Source organism: Choloepus didactylus, chromosome 22, assembly GCF_015220235.1.
Source record: "Choloepus didactylus isolate mChoDid1 chromosome 22, mChoDid1.pri, whole genome shotgun sequence".
Taxonomy (NCBI): domain Eukaryota; kingdom Metazoa; phylum Chordata; class Mammalia; order Pilosa; family Megalonychidae; genus Choloepus; species Choloepus didactylus.
In genome coordinates, this window is record NC_051328.1 from 13,041,358 (window position 1) to 13,054,037 (window position 12,680).

Sequence of the window (12,680 nt, forward strand, 5' to 3'; positions counted from 1 at the left end):
CAACTTCTGGAGCTGGCATCTTTGGGGGTTGGGGTGTTCAGGGATCCACAGACCTCCCGAAATCATGTGGAAAACTGTATCCACCTGCATGTGCATTTGCCATGGGAAGGCTCTTTGTTTTTTTCTGATTCCCAAGACAGCCAGTGCCCACAAAGCTTAGTTTACACCCACCCCATCCTCTCTTCCACTAATATAAACTGAGCACCCATGCATTCAAGGCTGGGTTCTCAGGTGGGAAGGGTCTAAAGATTAACACCAGCCCCTCACTTTTGGACCCTGTGTCATTCTGTTCAGAACACATCATCATGTGATCCTTTAGCTCCACCAGGCCTCGCAAGCACCTGGAAAGTGAGCAGAACAAATGCTGCCCCATTTCTCAGATGGGGAGACTGAGGCCCAGATCTGGGAAGTAGCTAGCTTCAGGCCAAACTATGCATTGATACCAGAACAAGAACCAGAACCCAGGACCCAAAGCAAGTCCCAGCTTAAAGTGTGAGGCCAATATTTGTAGAGTAAATGATTTCCCAGAATAGGGTTCTTCCTGTTGTACTTGGGTAATAAACAAGGAGGTAGTTGTGCTGTTGATTAATATGTAGACCGAGCCTGCCTTACAGACCCAAGGCTGCTTTTATTTTCTTTTACAGCCAGAGGTGGTGGTTATTGCTTTCACAGGGCCATGGTGTCCATCTCTCTGTCCTCAAGTATGAGGCTCTGCTGACAGCAGGTGGGAGACAGGAGCACAGGGAAGAGAAGACAGGAAGTGATAAGCAGATCACAGAACTCCTCCCTCCTCAGGGTCCTGGTGAGGAAGTGCCAGCCTCCCACCATTTCCTACAGGAAAAAGCCCTTTCCTCCAAAGCCCAGCAGGCAGCCCGTGCTGGTTTGGGTGTTGGGAAACCATTTGTGGACCCCCTTGGGGTGTCAGAGCTGCATTCTGCAGTTTCAAGTGCCCATCCAACATGAAAGCCCAGAGAGGGGACAGACTTGTCCACGGTTGCACAGCAGAGTCCTGGCCAGTGTGGGGCTAGGGACAGCCAGAGAGCTTCAGAGAACACTCTGGAGAGGGAGTATTTTCCTGGCCCTGCCTCCTTGCTGCTGTGTGACCAGGTAAGTGCCTCCTGGCCCAAGGGACATATGAGCCCTTCGTCTGGGCCAGCTCTGGGCTGGGGGCGGGCGGCAAGCTCAAGGTGCTGCCCCTGCCTTCAAGGTACTTCCAGTCCAGTAGGAGAGTCAGGAAGGCCCAGCCAATTCAAACCTAAAAGCAGAAGGTGATGTGCGGGCACCCCTGGACCACATTCCTTAGCCCAGGATGCTGTGAGAGGTAACACACACTAGCAGTTTAATTAAAGGTTCTTGCCCACCAATTGTGCATTTAATTCTGATATCACAAATTAAAAATGTGTGCCTTTGTGGGATGGAGAACATCTTCTTGACCAAAAGGGGGATGTGAAAGGAAATAAGCTTCAGTGGCTGAGAGATTCCAAAAGGAGCTGAGAGGTCACTCTGTAATTAATGTAACTATTAATTTGTACGCACAATATAGACAACCCTTTTTAGGTTCTAATGAATTGGAATAGCTAGCAGTAAATATCTGAAACTATCAAACTACAACCCAGAACCCTTGAATCTTGAAGACGAGTGTATAAGAATGTAGCTTATGATTGGGAAAGCCATATGGACCATACTCCCGTTTGTCCAATGTATGGATGGATGAGTAGAAAAATGGGGGCAAAAAAAAAAAGGCACCTAGTGTTCTTTTTTACTTTAATTGCTCTTTTTCACTTTAATTTTTATTCTTATTGTCTTTGTGTGTGTGGTAATGAAAATGTTCAAAAATTAATTTTGGTGATGAACACATAACTATATAACGGTACTGTGAACAACTGAATGTATGCTTTGTATGACTGCATGGTATGTGAATATATCTCAATAAAATTGAATTAAAAAAATAAAAAATAAAAATGTGTGCCTAAGAATAAAGGAAATGCAGACAGGATGAGTATAAACAAAGCTGATTTTGTGTGTGCTTTCTCTTAAGTGCAAGGCAATGCATTAAGCACTTTTCAGGCCATCCCCATGAGGTTGGTAGTTTTAGACCCATTTTGCAGATGAAATGAACTCAGGGAAGTTAAGTGACTGGCCCAAGATCACACAGCTGGTGATTAACAGAGCGGGGATTGAAGCCAGGCTGCCTCAGCCTCAGGGCTGTGCTCACTCATGTGCACCACACTCTACTACCTTCCTGCTTGAGAGAGATGCAAGCCACGAGTAGGGAAGAAACCCGAGAGGACTTCCTGGGAGTGGGGGCATCTGACCAGGACTTAGGCAGGAGGACGTCCCACCAGAAAGCTTCCTCGGAGTTGCTGGTGGTAGCAGTTTGGAGGTTGAGAATCCCACCTAGGGGACAGAGGCTGAAGGCTTAGAAATGGAAGGAACTCCTCCCAACCCTCCACCCCACCCCAGCCTGAGCCACTACCTCTCCCTTGGCCTTCCTACAGTCTCCATGGCCTCACCTCCAGGCCCTGCATGACCCTAATCCACTAGCCTTGCCCTAGGCCTTGACCTTTGACTCTAACACAACCAGGCTCTTGTCCACCTTGGGACCTTTATTTAAAGTCTTCCTTCTACCTGGAATGCTTTCCCCTTCTCCTACCCAAATCCCATCCTTTCTTCCAGGCAGGCCTTATCTTCTCCCCTGACTCTTTCTCAAGACCACGAGGACAGGGACCTGTTTCAGGGGACTGACTCATGCCCTCTGGCCCACAGTGGGCTCCCGGGAAATACTGCACTTGCCAGCCTCTCATCTCCCCAGCTGGATCTGGGGTTCAGGAATGGGGCCTGGGCCTCCGAGAACACGCTGACCTGGACTAAATGAAGCAAATATTACAAATTAATAGTTACATTAATTACAAAGTAACATGCAAAACGCACATTCTAACCCCATGGGTGGAGCCCACACTGTCCTTGAACCACTGATCCCCAGTGCCCGAGTAGGGCCTGGGGCTGGCAAGGAGGGAGGTTCAGGGACGGGGCGAGTTCAGGGAGGACTCTTGCCCAAAGTATTTTGTACTAAATGTCAGCAGGTTTATCATTTTTTACTTTGCCTTTTTGATATACGTAAACCTAAAAACTGCCTCCTGGGAAGTTCTTGCTTTGTGCCCTGTGACACCAGCTCAGTGCCAGGTAAACAGCAGGTGCTCAGCAATCCTTGTGGAGGAACAAAGGAAGAAGAGCAGACTCAGGGTGGGGATGGACCCACACACACACAAACACACACACAGTGAGCAGGGAGCCCTCACAGCCCTCCTCCCATCCCCCACCCCTCCCCTTGACCTTCTTTTCAGGGCTTGAGGAGGACTGGGCATCCCAGTCTGAATCTTTGTAGATCTGCCAAAATCAATAGTGGCCAAGGCTTTTCCTGGAGGCATGACCTTCAAGAAATAAAGAAACCACCCCCACGAGGACTGGGTGTGGAGCTTGTCACCAGCAGGCCCAGCCCAGGCGAGGGCTGGGAGGCCCGGGGCGGATTTCCATGGCCCAGGCAGCCAGTGGTCCTGGGAGCACCGAGAAGGCCACCCACAGTGGCGCTGGGGGACGTAGACCCTATGCAGAGCTGCCTCTGTACAGATGGGGAGATGAGCTCCGTGACTTCCATCGCCCAGGGACGTTGGGGGCAGGCGGTGGGCCTCTGCCGGCCAGTGAAGAGCTTTCCTGCTCCCTTGGGCCTGATCCGGTGCCTCCTGGCCATTATTCCCCACTTCCGGGCTGCACGGAGTTGAAGTTAAAGCCCCAGGCTGCAGAGGCTGGAGCTGGAGGCTGGTGGTTCTGAGACCAGCTCGTTTAGTTCCCACGGTCTGTCCCCCCACCCAGGTACAGGTCCCAGGCCCGCCTGGCCAGCCCCACCCTTCTAGAACACTTTCACCACTAACTGTGCAGACCTGGGCAGCCCCTGACCCTCTCCAAATATGGGTACCCTCATCTACATAATGGGAACCCCCAGGTCCGCCCTGCCCACCTAATGGGAACTGTGGGAGGGGCTCCGACTTGCTGGTGGATGGGAGAGGGCTCTTGAACAGGGACGGGAGGAGTGAGGCGGGGTGAGGGGATGTTGACATTCTCAGATCTCTCCTGCCTGACTGCTCAGTGCTCTCCCTTCCTGAGCGGCCAGCATGTGCCAAATGCTTCCTGCATGTCACGTGGGCCATTTCACTGTGCCCTGGCCCTGCCCCTCAGAAAGGAGGCACTGTTGTTGACTCCATTTGACAGATAAGGAAATCGAGGCTCGGAGAGATTCAGCAACTTGCTCAAGGTCGTGGAGCCAATGAGTAGTGGAGGCAGGTCTCCAACCAGGTCTGACTATGGTGTTCTTAACTATGCCACCACTCGCTGCCACCATAGTGCACGAGCACAGGCTCGACTCCCAGAGAACACGGCCATCACCCTCTGCCCCCTGCAGGGTCTAGCACAGTGCCATCCTCTCAGTGGGAGTCAGAAAAAGACCTCAGGACGGCTGGCTCCCTAGGAAAGTCCTCTTGGCCACCCAGCCTGTCCTGGCACTGACTTCCAGGACCTGGGAGAAAGGCCTTTCACATGGCGCCTCCTTCCTCTAACTCCAGAACTGCAAGTTTACGTCAGCCTCTCCCTTCTTCCTCCTCTCGGCTCTGGCCCTCATCAGGTCATCCCCCACCCCGCGGCACCACCCTCTTCCCCATCCGGTCAGTGGTTGGGGCAAGGGGAAGGATAACTGGGGATGAAAACAGTCCAAGTGTGTGCCCCCAGGCACCAGGTTTGAAGTGTCCTATTAAAATGCTGTGCTCTGAGAGAGGGGAACTCTCATCAGAAATGGGACATGGGGAGCTGAGCCCGTCCTGTAAGTCAGTGTTCCTGGGCAGGCAGGTGGGACAGAGACCTGGGTATTATGTCCAGTGGGAGGCTGCTGAAGCCAGTCTGTGTCACTTCCCCACTTGCAACCAAGACCAGGCTGAGACATGAGGGGAACGCTGGAGGTCAAGAGGCATGGGAAGGGGAAGCCTGTCACTTTTCTGGAATCAGAGCCCCAGGTCTACAAGGGACCTCAGAGACCAGGGGTTGAGACCCGTACTTCAGACAGGGAATTGAGGCCCCAAGAGAGGCAGAGACCTGGTCTGGGTCACTTGTCACCAAAGGGCCAGGGCTTGAACCTGAGTACCCAGGCCCCAGGCTAGGCCTCTATCCACTGCCCTGGAGGCTGAGGGCCAGGTGAGAGCTGTAGGCTGGGGATGGGGACAAAGGAAGCAAAAGCCAGTGCAGGCCCCATGTGAGCTCAGCCATGCCCAGCCAGGGCTCCTCCTGCCCCTGGCACTTGCAGACCCTCATCCATTCATGGAGGGCAATGTGAAGCTAGATTATGAAGCACCAAACACACGCCATTGCTTTCCAGTCTCTGTGAGGTGGGTGGATCTTGCCTAAGGAAACACAGCTAGAAAGCTGGTTGGGATTAGAGCCTAGCACAGACACAGGGGCTGTAGACATCCTCTAGCTAAGCAGGAGACCACAGGGCAACACCTCTGGGGGGAAAACCAGGCAGCTTCCCAATGGTCCTGTGTGGCCACACAGAGGGCGTGAGGAGTGCATGTGCCACATCAGAGGTGCCCCCAGCCATCCAACCAACCTTCTGAACCTAGTTTTTGGGCCCCTGGGGCTTCTTCACTTTCTACCCCACCCCACCCTAATCCCCAAGGACAGGGCACCCCTGCTGGTCACCTTCCACCAGCTCTCAGAAGTCTAAACCTGGGGTATGGAGGTTGTTTCTCCCTTTCACCCCACCTCCACCCTTACCTCTGAAAAATGAAAGGAGCCTGATTTGCAGTTGGGCCACTGTATAGAAGAAAAGCGGTCTAGGAGGGACTGGGGTGAGGGGCACGCAGCCTGCAACCAGGGGATGGACTGCTGTGCAACAGGGGAAGTGGCAGTGGGGCGAGAGCAGCCACCCTCTCAGGCAGGGCCTGTCTGGAGGAGGGTCCACCGCTGCCCCAGGCAAGCCCCTGATCTCACACAGGGGCTGAGCAAGCTTTCAGGCTACTAGGCCTGTGGCCCTGGCCTCTGACCTCCATTCCCACTAGAATCTTCCCAGCCCAGCTCCCTTTCAGAGGCTACATCAACCCCAAGGAGATCAAGAGGCTGTGCACCCATTCCTAAGGGGCCTGGGCATCCTGCAGTGTGTGCTGTCAGCATCTTCACAGCTCCCCACCCGGGTCTCCACACATGACCTGTTTAACTTTCACAACAACCAAGCAAGCAAGGGTTAACCAACCCCTTTTACAGATGGGCAACTGAGACTCAAAGAGCTTAAGTGACTTGCCCAAGGTCACATGGCCAGACCATCCAAAGCTCAGCATTCGAACCCAGGTCTATGTCCCAATCCCTAGCCTGCCACCCTGGCTGGCATCTGTCTTTCCCTCTCCACAATCCTTCCTTTCCCCGAAGAAGAACAACCAGAACAAAGTAGTACTTTGGTCTGTGATGGTCAATGTCTTTACTTCTAAAGAATATGTTGGACTCACTATATATTAACATCAAAGGTGGCTACCTAAAATGGAGTCATTCTTTTTAAAAATCCAAATTCTCACATTTTTATATAAGATCCAAAATGAAATGAAATTAAACTATACAATAGTATGAATAGTATAACAAACTGCTTTTAGAAAGCAAAATGAAAGGAAAAAACTAGCAGTTGGGACTTTTGTAAGCCTGTGTTCCATGTCTTTGGAGGGGGAAGGGGCAGCCCCTCTCAGTAGGCACAGGAGGGGACCGGGTCTCCCTGCCCTTCTGGGCCATCGGAGCACTGATTCAAGTCTTCTTCCAAAACCCAAGGCCAGGGAGAGGTGGGGCTGCGAGAGGGCAGGGGGCAGAGTCAGGTTCACAATGATCATTGTGATCCTAAGGGTCCTTCTGGGCTTCCCGAGGAGGGAGCAGGCCAGTCTGCTGAGGACGCAGGCCAACCAGAGGCAGGCGGCAACTCCATCCACCTGCGTGCACGTCGCCCACTGCTCGCCCCAACAGCCCCAGCCCAGCCCCGTGCCCTGGACACTCTCAGCTCCACGCACCCGTGGACAGGAGGACCTAAGGGAGAATGCTCTGGCCTTGGAAATAGCTAGATGTTGTTCAGGCCAGCAGCCAGACAGCCTGGGGCTGGGGGAGACGATTCTTATGGGCTGGGAGGACACTCCGGGGTGAGAGGCTGTTCCTGCAGCCCTTTGCCTCCCTGACCTGGTCCCAGCCTGGTCTTGGCGGGAGGCAGGGCTGGGGCTGGCTGAGTGGGGTCACGCCCCTGAGGCTTTGGTTCACAGAATTTAGTGGGGAGGACACTTATTTGCATCTGCTGGGGAGTTCATGGCTTGACCCTGCTTCCTCCAGAGCCAGGTGGTCTAACAGCGCCCCCCCCCCCTCCAGCTTACCCCGGCGGTTCTGTGTGGTGGACATTAGCCACCACAGCTCTGAACATGCCACAAAAGTGAGAGGGGTGCTTCCAAATCAGTGGAATTAGCCCTCGGGGAAAAGAGGCTACTCCCCTCCACTGAATGGCACTGCCCTGGCTGTGTCAAAAAACAGCCCCTCCAGCTCCCCTTCTGGCTGGGCTGACTGCTCTTGCAGCAAACCCAGCCCGAAGACCCCCATCCTGTCCATCTCACCTGTCAGAAATCTCCTGGCTAGAGCAGACAGGGGTGTAGCTCACTGCCTGCCTCCCGCTCCCCAGGACTGCTGTCACAAAGCTGGCTTTCTCCCCCTGCCCCACATCAGTTGAATGGGGGGGAGGGCCCTCTGGGGTCCAGGCCCTTCTCCCAGGCCCTACCATGATCATCCTCTGTGGTTTCTAATTAGGCCAAGGGGGTTTGGGAAGGTTGGACTGGCATCACCCCCACCTTGGGGTGGGGAGAGGCCAGTTGACGTCCAGCCTGGTTCCAGCTCCGTCCCTGTCCCCCAACTCCCACCCCCCACACAAGGGAGGTTGGCAACTCTCCAGAAGCCGAATCCTGTGGTGGGAGGGAGTTTATGGAATCAGAACCAGCTACAGCAATCTGGCTCCTCTCATGGTTCCGGGTAGGGGCCAGGAGTGCCAGGCACCCCCATGGCCACCTGCCACCGCCTTCAGAACACTGAGGTGAGTGGAGTTCCCGGGGAGTAGTACTGTGAGGAGGCTGGGCCGGGCCTGGTGTGAGCTCCGGGAGGGGGTGGCCTCAGGGCAGGCAGGCGGCCACCTGGTAGGCACCCTCCGCGGCCGCGGCGGTGGCACTGTGCTGCGCGCTGTGCTCCTGCAGCAGGGCCATGTCCAGAAAGCGCTCGCCACACCACACGCACTTGAACTGCTGCTCGCGGGCGTGCACACCCTGGTGCTTGTTGAGATGCTCGCGCTGCTTGAAGGCCTTGTCGCAGTTTGGGCACTTGTAGGGCTTCTCGCCCGTGTGCACCCGCCGGTGCCGCTGCAGGTCCGACGCGTACTTGAAGCGCTTCTCGCAGTCCGGGCACTTGAGAGGCTTCTCGCGGGCGGGGTCGCAGCGGTGCTGCACGAACTCGGAGGAGGAAAAGAAGCGGCGCTCGCAAAGGGTGCAGCGCAGGGGTTTCTCGGCCGCCGCGCAGTGGGCCAGCTGGTGCTTCTGCAGGGCTGACGCCCGCTTGTAAGCCTTGTTGCACACGGGACACTTGAAGGGCCGCTCCGCGGTCCCTGGCTGGCACTTGTGCCGCAGCAGCTCGGCTGACTGGTCGAAACCCTTCTGGCACACCGGGCACTTGAAGAGGGTCTCGAGCGTGTGCACGTGCTGGTGGTAAAGCAGGTGGCTGGGCTGCCCAAAGCCCTTCTCACACAGGCCACACTTGAAGGGCTCCTCCGTCTTGTGAGTGCGCCGGTGCCGCATCAGCGCGTACTGCTGCTTGAAGCCCATGGGGCACAGGTCACACTTGAAGGGGCGCTCGGCGCTGTGCGTGCGCTCGTGCTGCCGCAGGTCCGACGGCCTCTTGAAGGCCTTCTGGCACTCGCCGCAGTGGAACGGCCGCTCGCCGCTTGGGGTGCAGGGGTGCTGCAGCAGCTCCGACGACTCCTTGAAGTGCAGCTCGCATACGTTGCAGCGGAACAGGTGGTGCTCGCCCGAGTGTGCGTACATGTGGCGCACCAGGTGAGAGCGGTGCTTGAAGGTCTTTTCACAGACGGCGCACTTGTAGGGCCGCTCGGCGCTGTGCGTGCGCTTGTGGTGCACCAGGTGGGACGACTGGCTGAAACTTTTGTCGCACAGCGTGCACTTGTACGGCTTCTCGCCTGTGTGGATCCGCTCGTGCCGCGAGAGCTCCGACAGGTGCTTGAAGGGCTTCTGGCAGATGGGGCAGCTGTAGGGTTTGTCAGCCTGCTCAGCAGGGGCGACCGAGGGCGGCGGGGGTGGGGGAGGCAGCGAAGGGGTGGCAGCGGCCGCAGGCTCGGCTGCCTCGGCTGGCTTGTAGGTCTTCTCACAGATGGAACATTTCACGAGGCCGCCGGCGCCGCTGTGCGCGCTGTGGTGCTGCGCCAGCGAGGTGAGCAGCGAGAAGCCCATCTTGCAGACACCGCAGACGAAAGGCTTCTGCTCGGCCTGCACACACTGATGCTCCAGCAGGTCGGTGGCCTGGTGGAAGATCTTGAGGCACTGCGTGCACTGGAACGAGCGGTCATGGCCCGCCAGGCACTGGTGCTCGTGCGGGCTGGCCAGGTGCGCCAGGTCGTGACCGCACACGCCGCACTTGGGGCCCGGCTCGCCTGCTGCCTGCAGGGGCGCATGCTGCGGGGGCTGCAGGCCCGGGTCGGGCTGCAGGAGGATGCCATAGACGGCGCAGCCCAGGGGGTTCTCGGCCGTGCCTGGGGGCAGCGTGTGCTCAGCCAGGGCTGGCGGAGGCTCCGCGTGGTGCTGCGGCTGCGGTGGCGGTGGCGGAGGCTGCGGCTGTGTCTGGGGTGGCTGCTGCCAGTTTTCTGACATACTTGGGAAGATGAAACAGGGTTTGGAGAGTAATGGCTTCAGTTTTCCACTTAAGGTGACCCAAGCCAGAGAGAGATGCTTCCCGGGGTCGGGGATGGTCAAGGACCTCAGACAAGGCCCAGCAGAGGGATTGGTCAGATGGCCCAAAAGAGACAGACTCCAGGGCTCTGCCTACTGGCAGGGGACTCTTCAAGGCAGGGTCCCAGCAGTGCCAGCAGGGCTCTGCCTTCCCTGATGATCAGTTCTGTGGGGAAGAGAGAAATCACCAGCATGAAGCAAGAGGCACAAGCAGCTGTTCCCTGGGTCTCTCCCTGATTTGCCTGCACATTTAGCACAGACATAAACTGTACCAGGGAAGGGAGAGGTGCTGAGCTTCTCCAGGCAAAGGGGATGGTGGCTGCATGACTCCCACCCACTTTCAATTCTCCTCCCCCCGCCCCCCCATCGGCCAAGGCATCCCAGCCTCCCTACCTCCCAGAGCCCCCTCCGGCCTCCTGCCAACACTTTCTAATTGGGAATCTCACAGGTGAGAGATTGGGATGATCTGCCCACAATAGAGAGCAGCCAGAAATTCTCCTGCTTCTGCTGAGGCTCCAAAAGAAGCGGGAGGAGATGACTGTTAGGACCAGTTAGGACCATAGTGTCCAAATAAATCATTTGAGCAGCATAACATTTTTTTGCAAATAAATTCTTCTTTGGAAGCCCAAGAGGCTGGCCAGCTCCTCTCCCCTCACTGCCCTGAGTCCCACCTCAGGACGCCACTGCTCAGGGGAGCACCAAAGCCTGCTGGGTCTAAGAAGCCAGGCCTCTCAGGGCCCGATGGCAAACTGCCCAATGGAGAATATTTAAGACAACCCCATGGAACTGAGGACCATCTCACAAGCCCTCTCCCAGTAGGGGCTGGCCAGCACCCCTTGATTATCTCCTGGACCTTGCACCCTGACCACAGGCCTGTTCTCTCTCCACACAACAGGTGGTCTCAAAGGAACTTGAGCCACTGGATGATGGGGCTAAATGGTAGGTCCACAGACCCACCCAACCTCGATGTCCACAAAGCAGAACTTCTCCAACCCCAGTCATCTCCCAGTGCACCACAAAAAGTCCTGAATCCTCTGAAGCTCTCTGCCTCTGCAACATGGGAAGCAGCATGCAAACCACAGAGCATTTCTCCTCACCACCTTTCCGGAGATAGCCCTCTTCCCTTGCTCCAAGTCTGTAACATTCTGGGCATTCAACGGAAGGTAAAGCCGATCCAGCCCAGGCAAATCTCTAACTCACCACTTTGTGGCAGCATAAGGTAATGACAGCAAGAAGGAAGAACTTTTGGAGTCAGATGCAATCCGCTTCCAGGTTCTCAGCTCATCTGCCTCTTACATTTAAAAGTTTAGAAGTTTTCTCCTGAGAGGAGGAGGAGAAGGAATAGGGATGGGATGCTTTTACAGGCCAGACTGACCTCTAACTATTCTGCCAAAGAAACATCAGAGTCAGGCTAAAAGCTATCATCCTCAGCATCTTCCCGGAAGGGAGGAAAGGAGCCGCTGCTCCTAGCGGAGGCAGCAGGTTGCATGAGCAAGCAGTACCGCTGGGTTAGCTACGCCTGTCCGGGATAGAGGGCAGCTGGGCTGCTGGGCGGGCCTTCTAGGTCCAGCTTCGCCAACCCAACTGTTTTCCCGGGCATGAATGGCGCCATTCCGAGGGTCCCCGGACCCGCACCCCCAGCCCCACTACCCACTCTGGCCCCCTTCCTGGAAGGTGTGGTCGGAAGTCTTCTCTAATCATTCAGCAGGGAGAGGAGAGGCGGGGGGGAGGAGAGGCCCCCACCTGCGCCCCACCCCAACCCTATCTCCTCTCTGGGCAACCGAGTGAAGCAGGATCACCTCCCTGCCCGGCCAGCTGGGATGCTTCCTGTCAGCGCTCGCTCGGGATGGCCGGGCCGCTGCGGCCCCAGGGCCGACCCCGCGGGCGGATGGGCAAGACGAAGGCCCCAGGGCCGCTGGCCGGCCCGGGAAGTGGCTGCGCATCGAGGCCGGGCCTGGACGGCCCAGAAGCTCAGAAGGCAGCCGGGTCGGGCCGTCGGGCGGAGAGGCGGCAGGGCTTCTGAGGAAGGGGCGCGGCGGACTCAGGGGTGCCCCCTGCCCGCCGCCGCGGGCGCCCGGCCGCTCACCTGCTTCAGGCCGCCCGCGGGGCCGGGCGTGGGGCGAGCTGGCGGGCGGCGACCGGCTGCTCTCACGGCCACCCCTTTATTCCGGCTCCATCAGCAGCGGCGCGGCCTACGCGCGCTGCCAATCCCCGGCCTCGCGTAGCGGCAGCGGCCGGCCCGGGGGCGGGGGACAGGCTAGCGGTGGCCGGGACTGAAGAAGCGACGCGCGCGGCCGGGGCGGCGGGGCCGGAGCGGAGGAGCGCCGGGAGGGCGGACGGACGGACAGACGGACAGATGGCCTTGCGGAGACTGGCGGACGGGCGAGCGGCGCGGGGCCGGGGAGGCGGGGCCGGGGGAGGAGCAGCAGCCGGGGCGGCGGCGGCGGTGGCTGCGGGAGGAGAGGACCACGCGGAGCGAGGCCGCCCCCTGCCGGGGACCCCGCGGCCGGGACTCGCTGGACCCGCAGAGCGCGCGGGGCGCTTCTCCAATCGGCTGGACCGGCACGTCTCAGCCGAAAGAGGGAGGGTGCGTCGCTTGCGAACACTCCGCTCGGCCTTAGGGGA

At 57.5% G+C, this 12,680-nt stretch overlaps 1 protein-coding gene across 1 annotated transcript; it reads right to left on the reverse strand.

Moving 5' to 3' along the window:
• Positions 1-6,499: 6,499 nt before the first annotated feature.
• ZNF319 (zinc finger protein 319) lies at positions 6,500-11,491 on the reverse strand. The gene is made up of 2 exons (XM_037816203.1): positions 11,256-11,491; positions 6,500-10,221 (listed from the first exon to the last, which is right to left on the reverse strand). Exon 2 carries the CDS (start codon positions 9,975-9,977, stop codon positions 8,217-8,219), a length of 1,761 nt encoding a protein of 586 aa, XP_037672131.1. The 5' UTR covers positions 9,978-10,221; positions 11,256-11,491; the 3' UTR covers positions 6,500-8,216.
• Between the last annotated feature and the right edge of the window lie 1,189 nt (positions 11,492-12,680).